Source organism: Copadichromis virginalis, linkage group LG15, assembly GCF_057382275.1.
Source record: "Copadichromis virginalis isolate Kocher_CV1m ecotype Utaka linkage group LG15, C_Virginalis_male_GT1.1, whole genome shotgun sequence".
Lineage (NCBI taxonomy): Eukaryota > Metazoa > Chordata > Actinopteri > Cichliformes > Cichlidae > Copadichromis > Copadichromis virginalis.
The window spans coordinates 32,760,435-32,780,684 of NC_140632.1; the positions used below are offsets into that span (position 1 = coordinate 32,760,435).

Here is a 20,250-nt window from a genome sequence, read left to right on the forward strand (position 1 = left end):
CATCAGTCTTTGTAGTGAAATTATGTCTTTAAACTCCAATAGCTTCACCGTTTTCCTTTACGGCTTAAACAATATTATCACTCACCAGCTTTGACGAACGAGTGACATGTTGATCCAGGCCTCAACATCAAATCTGTCTGGATTACTCACCAGACGATCCAATAACTTTTATTCGAGTTCGACGGTGATCCTTGAAATCCTTATATCCATTGATGAAGGATTATTCCTTTGTCCACGGGAAGGTTTTTTACTTTATGTAGTGGCAATTCCTTTACTTTTGAAAGATCAAACGTCCCACAACTTAAAGTCCACAAGCCACTGCTGCATTGAGGTAATATTTCGTACGCAGGCAAAAGAAGTCCATTGTCCAAACGTTTTAGTTGAAAGTTTTGGTTTTGGTTTATTTATCCATCTTGGCAAGCAATAACAAGATCCTTCCTGCTGCTTCTCCTGCTCTGGTAAAAAACCATAGGCCCACCCCAATGCATGCTGGTCCTATACCAGTCTCTTTATTTATAGAAACAAAATGGCCCTACAGCTCTTACTAACTAATTTAACAAAATAACAACAAACAAACAAATCATTTAAAACAAAATATTAACCAACAAATAAACCCCAAAATATAAGTAAACTAACAACAAACATTAACTAATTTCACAAAAAATAAATAAATAAATAAAGAACAAATAGCTCCAACAGGAGTTCTTTGGGTTTCAATAAACTCACTGTGTTTAAAGAGTAATGTAAAGACTTACAACTGATTTTGCCTGCAGGCACCCCTAGATCCTGCATGTTTGTCACATAGCTAACTGCTAGAGTCCACATAGTGGTGAATATTAAAATTTGCCACCCACACACCACAGCCACAGTCTGGGTGTGACAAATTGTATAGGATAAAGGTCTAGTCATCTCTTAGTTTACTCAGATTGCACAGAGTGTATATTTGTTAATAATTTGAATCATTTTGGATAAGGATAAGTATAAGATAATGGGGAATTTCAGTTTTTACTTTATAATTTGTTTAGCGTAAGATTTACAGTTAAATTGTATTTTTTCTTGCCTTATTTAATTTTTACGTACTGTTCCTTTAACACACGGTAACTGTGCACGGGGGGATGGTTCGCGACAGGCAGTGTGGAGCTACGGGGGCTTTAACTAGCTGTGGAGAAAAACAGTTTCTTACCGTGTTTGCAGTGTACTGGAACATTCAAATGGATCACTGTATTTCAAAACTGTGGAAATAAATGTTTGCCTGTTTGTTTTTCGACTACAAGCGGACTTTGTGGATTATGTTCAACTGCACTAAGACACGCGTACGGTCCGACTACCAGCTAGTGCTTCTGCGGTGATATTCGTAAGAAACTGTCTCCTCGCGGCCGCAGTCTTCGGATTGGAAATGTAACTGCAACACATGGACATGAAATACGAGGAGAGGATTCACCAGTCAGCCCTTCAGCACAGAAAGTAAGTGCAGTTACACGTGGACACGGAGGAGATTGGGGAGTATATTAGCAACACAGTGTTATGCTAATTAGCAGCGAACGACCCGCTAACGACTAGCTAACTGCACGTGAATAGCTACCCTTTGTGTGTTTCCTGAGGCTATTGGGGCGGTTAGCTGTATTGAGCTCCCAGCTAAGTGGAACAAACTAATGGGAGAATCATGGAAGATGATAAAGATTCAGCAACAGTGGAAAAGCGGAAGGTGAAGCCTACAGCTAAGGCGATGGAGGATGCATTACAAAGGAAAATAGGCTCAAGAAAGGCTAAGCTGGGTCAGCTAACAGAGAAAAAGAATGAGATGCTGCAGTTAACGGAGGATGATGGCAATGTGGAAATAGTTAAAACCAAGTTGTCTACAGAATTTAATCACATCTTTGGAGAGTTTTGTGAACTGAATACATCTGTAAAGGGGCTCTTTCAGCAAGCTGTCTCAAGAGAGGACATGGATAATGATCAGCAGCATTGGTTTGAGCCCAAAGCAGATGCAATGAGAAGCTTTGTTGACAACGTGGATGCTTGGATAAAGGAAGTCCATCAACGTACGAAGGAAGCAAAAATGGCTGATGAGAGTGTTCAGCCCACTGACAGCATATCAGTAGCAGCATCTAGGAAGTCTAGAATGTCCAAAAGCAGCACTGGCCAATCTTCAGCATCTTCAGCTCGCTTGAAGGCAGAATTGGAGAAGGCTACACTCTTGGCACAGGCAGCAGCTTTAAAGGAACGACGAGCTTTGGAGGAGCAAGAAGCTAAACTTAAGGCTGAGAAGGAAGAGCTTGAATTACGAACTGCTTTAGCAGCAACTGATGCTAAACTTAAGATTTTGCAGAGGTTTGAGGGATCAGATGTGTCACATAGGGATGACAAATTATCTTTCGTCCAAATGCAGCCAGCTGGGGTACAGACTGATCATCACAGAGTGACTATTGAGGATTGTGGTGGTGCGCAAAACAGGATGCCCATCATCCAGCCTCAATCAGCTAACACTGTACAGGTCAATCAGCCAGTTATCAGAAAGAACAGCCATTGTTTTTCAGGCAACGGTTCTGCTCACTCAGCGGGCGTAGAAGCTTCACAGACGTTGTTAGCTGTCATGCAAAGACAGAACGACATTGCAGAAGTCCTTGCAACGCAACAAAGACTTTCTACTCTACCTCCTCAGAACATTTCCATCTTTAGTGGGGATCCATTGGAATATAGACGGTTTATCAGAGCCTTTGAGCATGGAGTGGAGTGTAAAACAGAAAGCAGAAAGGATCGTCTTTGCTTCTTGGAGCAATACACTTCTGGACAGCCCAGGGAGCTAATACGCAGTTGTCTGCACATGGATCCAGAAAAGGGCTACTGTGAAGCAAAAAGGCTCCTGAAAGAGCACTTTGGCAACGAATACAAGATTTCTGTGGCATACATAAACAAGGCTCTAGGCTGGCCTCCAATAAAGGCAGAAGATGGTGAAGCCCTCAGCGCATTGGCACTATTCCTCACCAGCTGTGGGAATGCAATGTCAGACATGGAGGAGTTGGATAATGTTGTCAACATGCGTGCCATTGTGAATAAGCTACCGTACAACCTCAGGGGAAGGTGGAGGAGTGTCGCCTTTGAAATAGAGGAGACAGAAGCTCGGCGGCCTAAGTTTATGGACCTTGTCAAGTTTATTAACACGCAGGCTAAAGTAGCATTACACCCAGTGTTTGGAGATATAAAAGACAGCAACAAGGCACCAACCAAGTCTCCACCAAATGTCACTTTAGGGAGGAAGAGTGGCAAGACCATTTTCACAACAACAGCCACACTTGTAAACCACTCGGGCAGCATCGATGCAGAGGCAAAGGGAGGCAAAAAGGGACTCACTAATCCTATCTCCGCATTCAAAACGCCATGTTTGTTTTGCCACAGTGAACATACCATGGCACAATGCAAGAGACTGAGGAAATCTCTACACAAAGAGAAACTAGACTTTCTTTGAGGGAAGGGACTTTGCTTCAGCTGCTTAAAACAGGGCCATATGAGTAGGTCTTGTGAGGAGAAATTGAGCTGTGAGCTCTGTTCACTGACTCATCCAACCGTGTTGCACATCAGGACCAAGGATAAGCCTGCACCAAAGGAGGAGTCACCAGAACATGATGAGAAGCAGTCTGTGAGCAGTGGGTTTGTAGAGACAGCTAATACACTATGCTCTGGTACTGGGGCCGGAGACGCAGATAGCATCCTTGCTATTGTTCCAGTCCAAGTTAAGGCAAAGAAAGGCGACAAGGCGGCTATCACATATGCTTTCTTAGACCCAGGCAGCACTGCAACGTTTTGTACTGAAAGGCTAATGAATGAGCTTAATCTCAGTGGAAAGAAAATGGACATACTGTTGACAACCATGGGGCAACAGAAAATGGTCAGCAGTCATCTTGTTACAGGCCTAGAGGTTACCAGCCTAGAAAATTGCAACTTCATTGAGCTGCAGGAGGTGTTTTCTCAGAAGGCAATCCCAGCCAACAAAAGGAACATTCCACTGCAGGCAGACGTAGACAAATGGCCTTATCTAAAGCGGGTGCAAATACCCTACATCGATGCAGAAATAGGTCTGCTAATCGGAACTAATGTACCAAGGGCTATGGAGCCAGAGGAAGTCATTCACAGCATAGACGACGGACCCTATGCAGTAAAAACAAGCCTTGGCTGGACAGTGAATGGGCCGCTGCGGGATGGAAATCGCAGAGCTGCACGGAGCAAAGCAGTAACTATCACATCAAATCGAATATCTGTGGCCAAACTGGATGACCTGTGGAAACAGCAGCTCAAATATGACTTTCCTGAATGCAACCAGGAAGAGCAACTGGAAATGTCTAGGGAAGATCTCCAATTCATGGACAGTGTAACACATTCTGCCAGGCTGGTTAACGGACATTACTGCATTGGTCTACCTCTTAAGAACAAAGGGATTCAAATGCCCAACAACCGACTGCTAGCAGAACAGCGCGCCTTAAATTTGAAGAAGAAGCTTCTGAAAAACCCCACATTTCGTGAGGACTATATTGCTTTCATGGAGGATCTGATCTCCAAGGGCTATGCCGCGAAGGTCCCTGACAACGACCTCAAGCGCAGTGATGGAAAGGTTTGGTACATCCCACACCATGGAGTGTACCATCCCAAAAAGCACAAAATGCGTGTTGTATTCGACTGTGGAGCTGCCTATCAGGGGTTCATGTTGAATGGGCAACTTCTTCAAGGGCCGAACCTTACCAGTACTCTGATTGGAGTTCTCACAAGATTTCGCCAAGAACCTGTAGCTGTCATGGCCGATGTGGAAGCCATGTTCCACCAGGTAAAGGTTCCACCAGAAGACACAGACCTCTTAAGGTTCTTATGGTGGCCAAATGGAGACATTAACCAAGCTCTGGTGGCATACAGGATGGTTGTGCACCTATTTGGCGCAACGTCATCACCAAGCTGTGCCAGCTATGCTCTGAGACGGTGTGCTGAGGACAACAGGGACCAGTTTGACAGTACAGCTATTGAAACCATACTGCAGAACTTTTACGTGGACGACTGCCTGAAGTCAGTTGGCTCTGAGGATGAAGCTGTGTTGCTTTTCCACAATGTGAAAGCGGCCTGTCAAACAGGAGGATTCAGGTTGATGAAATGGATAAGCAACAGTCGTGTGGTGCTGGCATCCATTCCTGATACTGAAAGGGCAAAGGAAGTTAAAGATCTGGACTTGGATCAGGATGTACTGCCCATAGAGAGAGCACTGGGAGTACAGTGGTGTGTCCAGTCTGATAGCTTCAAATTCCGAATTGCCATTCAGGAGAAAAAGCCCACAAGGAGGAACATTCTTTCTATTGCAAGTTCCATCTACGACCCACTAGGCATCTTGGCGCCAGTGGTTCTGTCGGCTAAAAGAATTTTGCAAGAGTGCTGTAGGCTAAAGATTAGCTGGGATAGCGTCATTCCAGAACATCTTGCTCAGTAGTGGCATGAATGGCTTAACGATTTGGAGTTACTCCGGGAATTTGAAGTTGAGCGATCTTTCAAGCCAGCACATTTTGGAGGCACTTCATTTATCTCAGCTTCATCATTTCTGTGATGCTAGTGAGGAGGCTTATGGTACTGTAACCTATCTGGTGCAGAAAAGCTGGAATGGTCAAGTCCATTGTTCCTTTGTTATGGGGAAGGCAAGAGTTGCGCCACTCAAACACACCACCATTCCACGCCTGGAATTAACAGCAGCAACTATGGCAGGACGAATGGACAGGATGTTAAGGAAAGAGCTACAACTACAGCTTGCAGAGTCGGTGTTTTGGACTGATAGTACAGCGGTGCTAAAGTACATAAACAACGAGACAACAAGGTTCCGCACCTTTGTCGCCAACCGCGTCTCTCAAATCCTAAAAGTGTCCGTGGCTTCTCAATGGCGACACATCAACTCACATCTCAATCCGGCTGATTGTGTCTCAAGAGGACAGAACGTAGGCCTTTTCCTACGGAACCATGTCTGGATTTCTGGACCAGACTTTCTCACGGCACCAAACAACAGTTGGCCAAAGACTCTTGATCATCTAGAAGCTCTTAACCCAGCAGACCCGGAGATCAAAAAGAATGTGTCCATTAGCACCTTCGCATTAAATAAAGGACCGGATGTACTGCAGCAGTTGATAGAACACTACTCCTCATGGATACGCCTTAAGAAAGCTGTGGCATGGATCCTTAAGGTAAAGAATATCTTGCTGGTTCGAGCCAAAGAACGGCTAGAACAGACTGCTGACACTGCACGAGACATCAGTAAAGCACGGCAAAGTCAAACCCTGACAAACATCAGGTTAAGCCATCGCAAAGAAAACCTCACAGTGGAAGACTTAAAAGAAGCTGAACTTGAGATTATAAGCCACTGCCAAGGACAAAAATTTCAAGAAGAAATCACTGCCCTACTAAAGGGTGAGCCTGTTAAAAGGAGCAGCCACATATACAAGCTCAATCCGCTTCTTCAGGATGGGATCTTGAGAGTTGGGGGAAGGCTCAGTCGCTCAGCCTTGCCGGAAGAGTTCAAACACCCCGTCATTCTGGACAAGAGCTCTTGGGTGTTTGAGCTCATTCTACAAGAAATACACAAGGTGGGTCACAGCGGACGCAACCATGTCCTGTCCAAGCTACGGCAAAGGTTCTGGATTCCCGGAGCCAACAGCGCTATCAGGAAAGTTCTTTCAAATGCACTGTGTGTCGACGACTGCATGGCATCGTTGGGCAACAACAGATGGCTGACTTGCCACAAAACAGAGTTACACCTGACGAACCGCCATTCACGAGGACAGGAGTAGACTATTTTGGGCCCTTTGAAGTCAAACGTGGAAGAAGCACTGTGAAGAGATATGGTGTAATCTTCACCTGTTTGGCCATTCGAGCTGTACACTTAGAGGTGGCAGCATCTTTGGATACCGACTCTTTCATCAATGCTCTTCGCAGATTTATCGCAAGAAGAGGACAAGTGGTAGAGCTGCGCTCAGATAACGGGACCAATTTTGTCGGTGCAGAACGAGAACTTAGAAAGGCTATTCAAGAGTGGAACACCGGTAAAATAGAAAGCACATTGATGCAAAAGGGCATTAAGTGGACCTTTAACACTCCAGCTGCTTCTCACCATGGAGGGGTATGGGAACGTTTGATTAAATCGGTCAGAAAAATCCTTGGTGCCACCCTTAAAACTCAGAGTCTGGATGAGGAGAGCCTTCAGACATTTCTTTGTGAAACCGAAGCGATCCTCAACAGTCGGCCTATTACTACACCCTCCAATGACCCTAATGACTTGGAAGCACTCACTCCAAATCATCTCCTGCTCTTAAAAGCAAGGCCATCTCTTCCCCCAGGACTGTTCCAAAAGGAGGACATCTATGCCCGCCGACGATGGAGGCAAGTTCAATATATGGCAGATCTTTTCTGGAAGCGCTGGGTGAGAGAGTATTTGCCTCAGCTTCAGACACGGCAGAAGTGGACACGGGTGTCTAGGAACTTTGTGCCTGGAGACATCGTTTCACTCGTGGACGAAACAGCACCGAGAAACTCTTGGCTCATTGGTAGAGTCACTCAAGCCATGCCGGATGAACATGGCCTTGTTCGCAGGGTTCGTGTGAAGACTAAAACCAGTGAACTGGATAGACCAATCACTAAGGTCTGTCTGCTCCTAGAAGCAGTATGAGTCAGTGTTAAAGGCTGGACTCCCACGGTATGTCATGTACTGGTGACCTCTGACATCAGAAGAAAGAAGAAATTATGTTCTAAGGACTGAATGCCTATGTTGTTAATATGATCATTGTGCCAAATTGTTAATAATTGTTTATAAGTTTATAGAACAATTAGGGGCCGGGAATGTATAGGATAAAGGTCTAGTCATCTCTTAGTTTACTCAGATTGCACAGAGTGTATATTTGTTAATAATTTGAATCATTTTGGATAAGGATAAGTATAAGATAATGGGGAATTTCAGTTTTTACTTTATAATTTGTTTAGCGTAAGATTTACAGTTAAATTGTATTTTTTCTTGCCTTATTTAATTTTTACGTACTGTTCCTTTAACACACGGTAACTGTGCACGGGAGGAGGGTTCGCGACAGGCAGTGTGGAGCTACGGGGGCTTTAACTAGCTGTGGAGAAAAACAGTTTCTTACCGTGTTTGCAGTGTACTGGAACATTCAAATGGATCACTGTATTTCAAAACTGTGGAAATAAATGTTTGCCTGTTTGTTTTTCGACTACAAGCGGACTTTGTGGATTATGTTCAACTGCACTAAGACACGCGTACGGTCCGACTACCAGCTAGTGCTTCCGCGGTGATACAAATAATGCCAAAACAACAATAACTCACAATCAATAACTTTTAACATTTCTCTTTTTATTTGATTTTATTCTTTTCTCCTTATTTTTTTTTTGTCATCAAATTGATTGAAAACAATTGTAACTGAAAACAACTTATGAAGTACTGAGAAACATATGTCTCTCTGCTCCTCATCATCTGTGCAGGCTGAGAATATGACAAGAAAGTGTCAAAGGTCAAAAGGTATTCTCCTTCAACAGTGAAAGCTCAGAAATGGATAAATTATTAGCCACAATTTTGGCCTCTTCTGTTTGTGTGACTGAGGATGTAATTCAGAAATTTCACCAGTAGATGAAAGCATCGTTAAAGGCATGTCAAATTGGAACTTGAGCTGGTCTGTGCTTCACATTACAGAGGAAGAACACAGGCAGACAAACACACACACACACACACACACAAACCCCAGCATATGCTATATTGCCCCAAAGGTTTCTTCCAGATCTATGCCATGGTACGCATATCTCAATTTCCAACTCGCAACTGTGATTCATTAAGTGTGGTGATGGTTACAAATGTGTAAGAATTGCACCAAACTGATTGAGAAAAAAATTTACCTGAAAATAATTTGAGCTATTGACAAACATATTTCCTGTCCCTCATCATCTGTCCAGGCTGAGAATATTCAATTCAATTTTATTTATATAGCGCCAAATCACAACAACAGTCACCTCAAGGTGCTTTATATTGTAAGTTAGATAATGCATACAGAGAGAAACCCAACAATCATATGACCCCCTATGAGCAAGCACTTTGCCAACAGTGGGAAGCAAAAATTCCCTTTAACAGGAAGAAACCTCCGGCAGAACCAGGCTCAGGGAGGAGTGGCCATCTGCTGCGACCGGTTGGGGTGAGAGATGGAAGACAGGATAAAAGACATGCTGTGGAAGAGAGCCAGAGATTAATAACAAGTATGATTCAGTGCAGAGAGGTCTATTAACACATAGTGTGTGAGAAAAGTGACTGAAGACGAAGCACTCAATGCATCATGGGAATCCCCCAGCAGCCTACACTTATTGCAGCATAACTAAGGGAGGACTCAGGGTCACCTGGTCCAGCCCTAACTATATGCTTTAGCGAAAAGGAAAGTTTGAAGCCTAATCTTAAAAGTAGAGATAGTGGCTGTCTCCTGAATCCAAACTGGATTCAGTTTGGTGCTATAGAAGAGGGGCCTGAAAACTGAAGGCTCTCCCTCCCATTCTACTTTTAAATACTCCAGGAACAACAAGTAGGCCTGCAGTGCGAGAGCGAAGTGCTCTAATGGGGTGATATGGTACTACAAGGTCATTAAGATAAGATGGGGCCTGATTATTTATGACCTTGTATGTGAGGAGCAGGATTTTGAATTCAATTCTGGATTTAACAGGACGCCAATGAAGGGAAGCCGATATAGGAGAAATATGCTCTCTCTTTCTAGTCCCTGTCAGTACTCTTGCTGCAGCATTTTGGATAAACTTAAGGCTTTTCATGGAGTTTTTAGGACATCCTGATAATAATAAATTACAGTAGTCAAGGCTAGGAGTAATAAATGCATGAACTAGTTTTTAAGCGTTACTCTGAGACAGGATATTTCTAATTTTAGAGATGTTGCGCAAATGGAAGAAAAAGCAGTCCTACATATTTGTTTAATATGTGCATTGAAGGACATATCCTGGTCAAAAATGACTCCAAGGTGCCTCACAGTGTTATTGGAGGCCTAGGTAATGCCATCCAGAGTAAGAATCTGGTTAGATACCATATTTCTAAGATTTTCAGGGCCGAGTACAATAACCTCAGTTTTATCTGAATTTAGAAGCAGTATAGAGGTCATCTAGGTCTTTATGTCTTTAAGACATTCCTGCAGTTTAACTAATTGGTGTGTGTTATCTGGCTTCAAAATGATTAACAAGATAATCGACCTCTGTTGGAGTAGCATTCAGGTAGCTGCTCTGCTCTGTGTTGGTACAGGGCATTGAAGATGATAACAGTGGGTAGATTACATTCTTAAACTCAGTTACAGCACTGTCAGACAGACATCTACTGTGATGAAATCTACTCCCCACTGCTGTGTAATCAATTATTGTACATTAATCAGGAAATGATCAGACAGGAGAGGGTTTTCAGGAAACACTGTTAAATGTTCAGTTTCTATGCCATATGTTCAAACAAGATCTAGAGTGTGATTAAAGTGGTGGGTGGGTTCTTTTACATTTTGAGAGAAACCAATTGAGTCTAATAACAGATCAAATGCTGTGTTGAGGCTGTCATTTTTAGCATCTACATGGATGTTAAAATCACCCACAACAGGAAATCAGACAGACCGGCCTGTGCTTCAAGGTTTCTGATAATTAGAATGACTCGGGGGTGTTGATTCATTTAAACTAACATAATCATCCTGCTCTAACCAGGTTTCTGTAAGGCAGAGTAAATTGATTTGTGGATCAATTGTTAAGTCATGTACTAACAGAGACTTGGAAGAGAGACACCTAATGTTTAATAAGCAACATTTCACTGTTTTACTCTTTGGTGCAGATGTGGATACTGTATTGTTCTTTTTTGTGTGTTTTTTTAATGTTTAAGTCGTTTTTTGCTGGTTTTTAGTTTGTTTTTTGAGCTGACACAGTCTCTAAGGGGAGTTTGGGGAGATAACAGGAGGAGAGAAGCTGCAGAGAGGCAGGTTTCCTCCAGAAAGTTTCCCAATTATCTATAAAGCCCACATTGTTTTTTGGACACCACTCAGACAGCCAATAATTTAAGGAGAACATGCGGCTAAACATGTCACTCCTGGTCAGATTGGGGAGGGGACCAGAGAAAACTACAGAGTCCGACACTGTTTTGGCAAAGTTAATAAAAGGATTGTGTGAAACTTGTAAACATCTCTGCGTGATGTCTACCAAGACAAAAGGATCGGAGAGACTGGCGTTGTCTTGACAATTTGGTGCCGTGACCCGGATCTTGGTTGCTGATCTCGATTTGGACCTTGGCTGAGCGGAAGGGACACGGAGGGTATCGCTGGCAGAAAACAAGGTATGCAGAGCCTGTTTTACCGAATCTGCACATTGGCAAATCCGCTAAATTTCACCCAAAAGTGTCCTGAATGCAGAAGTCTGCAAATTTAAATATGAGATGTGTGTGGAAGAGAGCTGGTTTCTCTAAAAGTGACGGTTGGTGTCTCAGAAAGCAGGACTTTCTAAAATCCACTGTCCTTGGTTTGGCAACCCTCCTACATAAATGATGTTTCACGTACTTTTTTTATTCAAAAGGTATAAATAATAATAAACGCTGTATTTTTGTAATTTTGTTAACAGGGCAGAAAATGAAAGTCAAGGATGTAGAGCAGGCCGAGTAATAAGTAGACAGAACCGGCTATCTATAACTGTGGGTTCAGAGGTGACGTGCTCTCAACCATCAAGCACTACACCACAACTTCTAGTGGCCCTGTCCCAAATATAATGGCAAGCACCTTTGCATCATTCACAAAACTAACTCTAACCAGGGAAAAGCCTTTTCTTACCTCACCTGACATCATCTTAATTCTTTCTTACCACTAGTTGCAGTTCCAAAGACTTCTGGAGAGGAATTAAAAGAGCTCTTGAGCTACAAAGACAAAGAGCTTGAGACCTATGCCAATCCTTAATAATTAAGGACTGGCATATTTTATATATAGTTGTGGCAACTGTTGTGATTTAGTGCTAAACGAGAAATTTGAAATGTACAATAACTGTGGAGTGTGTGGATGCGGGGGCGTTTCTATGCACCTCTGCCATTTCTTTCTGTCTCTCTCCACTTTTCTTTCTCTCGCTTGCTCTGTCTCAGCGTAGTGTATTTGTGTGCATATCTGTTAACTACACCTTACGCCTGCAGGGACGGGAAACTTCTGGGATTTCTGCCCTCCTCCTGGGCACACCTAAAGTAATCAAGCTCACCTATTTGTCAATTGATGATCAGCTGGCTCCTACTTAAGCTGGGAACAAAGCTTCATTCTTTGCCTGAGCACTGTACGAACTACTATTAGTGAAACCATCTTCAATCTTTAAGTCTGTGTCTCTGTTACCTTGAAGATTACGAACTTGTCATCTCATCTGTGCAAAAGCCCTGGCGTTTTCCCTGTGAGAGTGATTGGTTATAGAGAGCCTGATGAGATTCTATTCCTGTGTCAAATGTTTTCTGGACTCTGGATACTGTAGCTCATCTGAAAAACTGAGCCTCAAATCAAAAATACTTGACTACCTGCTTTAACTCTCTAACATCCAGATTAAAGCAGATAACTCTTAAGCTGGAAAGAAAATGGTAACATCATCATCATCATTTAGCCTGGAAAAATAGTTTGCTGCTTTATAAAAAAAGCTCTCAATAAAGCGAGAACATCTTATTATTCAGCACTGATTAAAGAAAATAAGAACAACCCTAGGTTAACAAAAAGTCAGAGCTCTGTTGAGCCAACCATTCCTTTAATGTTAATTAGTAATGCCTTCATAATTTAGCTAACCATTAGAGGAAAAAGTTACAACCATCTCATAGATGTGGCAGCTACTTTCAGTACCATTGATATCTATTTGGAGTCTTTTTCTCCAATTGATCTTTCTGAGTTAACTTCAGTAATGACTTCCTCCAAACCAACAACGTGTCTTTTAGACCCTATTCCTAAGACTCCTCAAAGAGGCCCTTCCATTAATTAATGTTTCAATCTCTATTAACCAGCTATGAACCACAGGCCTTCAAGCTGGCAGTATTTAAACTGTTACTAGACCGAGCGGTCTTAGCTAATAATAGGAAAATCTCTAACCTTCCTTTTATCTCCAAAATTCTTGAAAGACTGAGTAGTTGTCAAACAGCTAACTGATCATCTCCAGAGAAATGATCAAAAATGAGAATAAGACAGTAAATGGAGAAATCCTTCTCATGCTTCTGTGTTGATTTTTTTTCAATTACTATTACACCTTGAGCCTGTCACCTTTGTCACAAAGCCCAACATTTCTGCATTTCTGGATTTCTTAATAATGTATGTAGTTGAGTGGCATTGTGCTGAATTCAGTATAAATTATGTTGACACACCAAAAGCAAGAGTCCTGGACCCGACAACATCTGTGGACAGATACTGAGAACTTGTGCTGATCAGCTGAGTGGGATTTTTCACTATATCTTCTCACTTTCTTTAGAGCTACAGACAGTACCTAAGATTTGGAAACATGCTATTATTGTTCCTGTTGCTAAGGGCAGTTCTCCTAAGGCACTGGATGATTTTAGGCCTGTGGCTCTGACTTCTTTAGTGATGAAGACATTTGAGAAGATAATTAAGAAGAAGATTTTAATGCATGTTGAACATCATCTTGACCCCTTCCAGTTTGCCTATAGAGCAGGAAGAGGTGTGGAGGATGCTGCTGTCACACTCTTGAGGCCCCTCACACCCATGCAAGATTATTATTTGCTGACTTTTCATCTGCATTTAATACAATTCAACCCTTCTTACTTGCTGACAGGCTTTACAATCATTTTAAGCTTGACACTAGTCTGGTCGGCTGGGTGACGGACTTTCTGACTACCGTAATTGTCGGGCTATAAGCCGCTACTTTTTGCACAAGCTTTGAGCCCTGCGGCTTTTAGTCAGGTGCGGCTTTTCTATGGATTTTCCATGATTTTTGTGATATCGTAAGACGATTTGTTTTGTTTGTTCCGCTGTTGTACGGCACTACGTTGCCTGGCGGAAGGATCGGGGTTCAAGAGTGGTATGTTAGTCACATGTCCGTCCGCCAGGCAACGTAGTGCCGTACGAAGTAGCGCGAAAAACAAACTTCAAAGTAGCGCTACGCATTCAGCGGGAGGCGTGGATGACGAACGGCGATAAACTTGCGAAAAGCAAGTTATGCCCAACTCCACCGGTGGATTCTGACAGCGTGGAAAAGTGCGAAAACATCCACGATCACCAACGGATTTTGAAGGGCTGGACTGCTGCATGATGGAGAGGAGGACACCGCCACGGCCCTTCTGAGGGTGTTCGACTCTGACACTGACAACGAGGATTTCTTTGGTTTTGAAAGTGACAACGAAGGAGAGAAGCGGAGAGTGGATGACGAAGCCATCCTGAGCCTGTTCGTTTCCGACATTGGAGAAGAGGACTTTGGTGGTTTTAGAGCGCAGGAAGAAGAGAAAGATGGTGAATGACTGACTTCTATTCTTGTTAAAGCCGTGTCACTGCACCTGAGCCTAAAAGGTAGGCCGAATCTATTTTTCTGGTGTGCTGTAGGTTACTGTTATGTACTACATGTGCAAATATGTACCCATAACTTGTTTTTCAAAATATTAATAAAAGGGGTGTGTCTCCAAACAGCCATCTCTTTCCTGACAATTCCCTTTGTGCATATTCTCTTACATATGATAAGTCAACATTGAAACACCTGCGGCTTTTAGTCAGGTGCGGCTAATGTATGTACAAAACAGGATTTTCCCCTGATTTTAGCTTGTGCGGCTAATATTCAGGTGCGCTTTGTAGTCCGGGAAATACGGTAATAGGTCACAATGCGTGAGGGTGAATCATGTCTTTTCTGATGTGCTCTCCTCCTCTACTGGATCGCCCCAGGGTTGTTGCCTCTCTCCCCTTCTGTTCATTCTGTACACAAATGAGTGTCGCAGCAATTTCACGAACAGACACATCCTGAAGTTTGCTGACGACACAGTGATCGTCAGTCTTCTAGTGGGGGATGAGTCAGGCCATAGACAGGTTGTAGATGATTTTGTGAATTGGTGTGATGAGTCCTTCCTGTCACTTAATGTGTCAAAAACTAAAGACATGATTATTGATTTTAGGAAGTCCTCTTATAGCTCATCACCTACTATCATTAAAACTGCCGATATTGGGATCATTGAGAGTTATAAATATCTAGGTGTGGTACTTGACCATAAACTGTGTTTTGAATCTCATGCTGATGCCACTACTAAAAAAGTTCAACAAAGACTGTTCTTTTTAAGAAAAATTAGATCTTTTAATGTCTCATCTGAGATGTTGTCCTTGTTTTATAGATATTTTATCGAATCTGTGATGTCTTTTTGTATTGCTGCATGGTTTGGTAACCTGACGGTGAAGAATAAGAATCGGTTGGGACTTCTGGTAAAAACTGCTAGCAAAATTTTTACTACTATGCTAAATAAGATCAAATCCGACTTTCAAAGATGGGACAATTTAAAAACTTCGCTTCAGGGTAGAATCAACACAGTAAAGATGAACATACTGCCACGGCTTAATTTCCTTTTTTTTTATGTTGCCACTCTCTCCTCCTCTAACTTATTTTAAAGACATACACTCTGCGGTGTCTAAATTTATTTGGAATGGCAAAAGGCCTAGGATACGTTTGTCAACATTGCAGCGGCCCAAATTGTTTGGTGGCCTGGCAGTACCAAACTTCGAGTTTTATTACTGGTCATTCCGAATCAGGGCGCTTAGTACGTGGGTCAACCCAGAGACTACTACTGCGTGGAAAATGATCGAATCCGCCAAGGCAGCACCGCATAGACTACAAGATCTTCTGTTTGCTAATTTTCCCACCAATACGCTCTACAACAACAACGAATTCGGACCTATTATTGCCAACTCTATACAGGTATGGAGGAAGATAGAAAGGTGGCTGGGTGCTCCAGTTAAATTTTGTAAAAGCTCACCACTCTGGCATAATTTAAAGTTACTATGTGGCAGCCGACCATTTGTTCAACCCTCTCGGTTCTCACTCGGGATAAACCTTTTTGATGATCTATTCAACGCCCAAGGCCTTTGCTCATTTCAGGACTTAAGGACACGTTTTTCTCTTCCTGCATCTTCTTACTTTGTATATCTGCAGCTCAGATCAGCTTTCAAAGCATGTGGTGTCCCCTGGGACTCTCCTCTTCCCTCTCATCCCATGTTGGACTGGATCCTGCCTAAATCTGGCAGACCCTCTGTTTCCAAAATCTACAACAAATTAGCCGAACATGGTATGAAGTCCCTGCCTATTGAATCTATTTGGGTCAGGGAACTGGGAGAACTACAGGTTAATATAGACTGGGATACAGTGTGGTCTAATCTGAGTTTGACTTCTAAGAACCTGGCGCATCCATTAATTCATTTCAAAACCATACACAGAACATACATTACACCCTATAGGAGGTTCCAGATGAAACTACAGGCTACGTATTACTGTCACATCTGCAATGATTCATCACCTGGCACGTTTTTGCACATGTTTTGGGACTGTCCTGTGGTATCCGATTTTTGGGTCTTTGTGAACTCTGTGTTATCTGAGGTGCTGGAAGTTTTTTATGTTCCCAATCCTGGTCTTTGTCTCCTTAATGATACCTCTGAAATCTCCTTAAAACAAATGCAATGCAAAATGTTGTTCGCTGGATTCACATCCGCAAAGAAGACTATTACAAAGCAATGGTTCTGTCCTGACATTTGTATGGAATCATTCTGTAGACGATGTCTTATCCGTGTTATTGGTTTTGAACATACCACAGCAAAATTAAATAAAGCTCGACCCACGACTGTTGATGCTTGGAAAATCTTCTCATCCAGAGTTATCTCCTGGAAGAGGCAATAATTGGTTTTAACTTTGTGTTTTTTGTGTCTTTTCTTTGCTGTCCCTATGCCTTGTTTGCTAATGTTTGCTTTGCTACTGCAGTTTACAGTTGTGCTGTATATGTCTGTACACCCCCCCCCCCCCCAACCCCGTTTTAAATCAATAAAATGTTGATCACAAAAAAAAAAAAAAAAAAACTGCTAGCAAAATTCCAGGGAGCTGGCAAGATGGACTTTTGGCCATTTACAATAGAAATGTGCTTAGAAAGGCTCATTCTATTATTAATTGTGTGAACCATCCACTTCACAGTGAGTTTGAGTTGTTGCCTTCCGGCCGCCGTTTTAGAGTACCTCCAAGGAGGACTAAAAGACTCCAGGTCTCTTTTATCCCTACTGGGTCTTGTCTCCTTAATGGTAAGGGAGCGACCGTGGCTCAGGGGGTTGGGAATCGCAGCTGTAACCGGAAGGTTACAGATGCGATCCCTGGGCTCTCTGTCCTGGTCGTTGTGTCCTTGGGCAAGACACTTTACCCTACTTGCCTACTGGTGTTGGCCAGAGGGGCCGATGGCGCGATATGGCAGCCTCGCTTCTGTCAGTCTGCCACAGGGCAGCTGTGGCTACAACCGTAGCTGCCTCCACCAGTGTGTGAATGTGAGAGTGAATGAATAGTGGTATTGTAAAGCGCTTTGGGTGCCTTGAAAAGCGCTATATAAATCCAATCCATTATTATTATTATTATTATTATTATTATTATTATTATTAAATAATTGTCCTTGAACTTTCTATCATTATTATTGTTGTTATTATTTTATAGTATTGTTCTGTTTATTTTTATCCTGCTGCTAAACTAATTTCCCCTTGTGGGACAATAAAGAAATTGAATTGAATTGAAATTGAATTGAATAAGCTAATATCCATCATGAACAACACCTCCCACCCCCTGCATGAGACTGTACGAGCACTGAGCAGCTCGTTCAGCAGGAGACTTTTTCACCCACAATGCAGGAAGGAGCGCTACCGCAGCTCATTCTTAATTGCGATAGCAGTAGTTGTAGATTAGTAAACGTAGCATCAGCACCAAAATGCACTTGAACATAGATGTCAAAGTAACTTGTCTATCCTTTATCCTTCCAAGGATGCAGCCCAGCCCCCGAGTTTGGACACAGCCCTTATAATCAGCTCACAGCTCAACTGTCAATAAAGTTTGTAAAACCTTTTGACGTTTGTACGTTGTGCGCATGCGCCCTCGCACAGTACTGCAGAGGGCTCGAGCAGCTACAGGAATGTCGGTTATTTCAAACACTGACTCAGTAGGTCCCTGGACTCGAGCTTCTGTTGGGGAAATGGTAGTTTTTGCGCTCTGTGAATGAAACCGTGTAAGGTTCTGGGAATTTATATCACTCGGGTTGCCATGGCCTCTTTAACCGTCACTTCGGAGGCTCGGAGCGTCGAGAAGCATCGAAAGTCCTTCTCGCTGCTCTTCTACCGGGCCGTGCGGGACCTAAAGCCGGTCTGGATGTTGGAGGACATGCGGACGATGGAAACTTTTTACTTGGACGAGGACTCTGGCCAGAGGATTTACAGCCCGTCGGAGGCGTTGCTGTACGCTATAGTTCATGACCACCAGGCGTACGCTCAGTACCTCCTCAGCCGATACACGGATGAAGCGCTAGCAAAACCCGGGGAGCGCTTCTGCCCCTGCCCGTCCTCCGCGCCTCACCTCGCTATGGCTGTTCGCTACGACAGACGCTACATTCTCTGCCTCATCTTACAAGAAACCCACCGTATAGCCATTACCCCGTCCTACACGGACCGAGCCGGGTGTTTTCACATCGAGGACGGAAGAACCCCGCTACATCTGGCTTGCGAGCTTCTGCGTCCCGAGGCGGTCATCTTGCTCCTGGGGAGCGGGGCGTCCCCGTACGCCCAAGACCACAACGGCCTGACCCCGCTGGACATTACTTTGGAAAAGCTCAGAGACTCCACGGTGGTCAGAAGTGGGGAGAAAAGGCGGTGTCTGGACAACCTGCTCCTGTTTATGCCAAAAGTTCGCTTCAAAATGAAGGAAGCTCTGGTTGGAGAATCGGAGCGCTGGAGCAAGATGCTAGGCGAGGAGACCTACCTTTACCTGTCGGGAAGGAGCCCGGCGCCGTTGGTTCTCAGCGCCATGCAGACTGTTCTGCAGCAGCTGAGCCCTGCCAGCTTTCCGGACAGCCTACTCGAGCTGCCCATTCCCTCCTCCCTCAAACCACCGGGACTGCCTGTGAGCCAGCGGGACAGGCAGAGGGTGGTGTAGCATCAGTGACACATGCATGCCCTGTTTGGATACTGCTGTTTTAGCATGCTGTGTGTGAGCATTTGAAGATCCTGTATGGCTATTATAGGCCTGAACAGATAAAACACTAACAGTCAGGGAACAAATAGACTAAATTAATGTGATCTAATGATGCAACATAAGCCACGCTGATTCCACCGGAAGGAATAAAAAAGCCATACTGTAGCGTTTCACATTGATTCAGGTGCCATGAATCATTTATGTGTCTATGAAATGTTGTATCTAGTAATGATACAAGTGTATTGTATCAAAAGGACGGACAGACACTAATACTGACCTGTGTTACTGATGAATTTAATTTATTAAAATTATAGTATTTATCAGCAACATAAAGTAGTCATAAGAAAATGATCAGGTGACTTGAAAACATTTTGGATCTCTGTCTTTGAATAAATAAAATTTTAAGTGACTGTCTTCCTGGGCCTTCATTGACAGAACATGTTTGTTGCTAATGGAAATGAAGAAGGGGGTGCATACTGTAAGGAATCTAAGGAGCTTGGAAAGGAAGAAGCTTCTCCAGTTCTGAAGAAACTGAACTGGAGAAGCTTCAAGAGGTGAAACATCGTCAAGAAACTTAAAGAAGTCCAGTTGCTTTTCTTTCCAAGCTCCTTGTTTTACTATAGCCTGGGTGATTGAGAACCTACACAGACAGTAAGTTAAATGTAATTATTAGTATAACAATGATTATTAAAATTAAAGATTTTAATATTTAGTAGTATTCGGTTTGAAAAGGTTTTCTGAAACTTCACTTGTTGGTACACAGAAGGTCTGATGCAGTTTGTAGATAAGGAACAAATTCAGCCTACACTCTAACAAATGAAACATGGGGTTTTTAAAAATTAATTCTTAGTTTTATGTTCAATATACTTAAAATTGTTAATCTTATGGGTGTAATTAATATTTTTAAATTTGATTTAATTAATTCTATACCGTTTTAATGTTAAATAATATTGATATTTCCAATTTATTGAACACATTTAATTAAATCCAAAGAGCCCTTTCCACATCCTTTCTGAGCATGCGCAGAGAATGAAAAAA

The 20,250-nt window shown here is 42.9% G+C and overlaps 1 protein-coding gene across 1 annotated transcript; it reads left to right on the forward strand.

Annotated features, from left to right (window-relative positions):
- The first annotated feature begins 18,092 nt into the window (after nt 1–18,092).
- On the forward strand, nt 18,093–19,622 carry LOC146692767 (ankyrin repeat domain-containing protein 9). Its single transcript, XM_085432940.1, has one exon. The coding sequence runs from the start codon at nt 18,244–18,246 to the stop codon at nt 19,171–19,173; it is 930 nt and encodes a 309-aa protein (XP_085289066.1). The 5' UTR covers nt 18,093–18,243; the 3' UTR covers nt 19,174–19,622.
- Nucleotides 19,623–20,250: the final 628 nt, after the last annotated feature.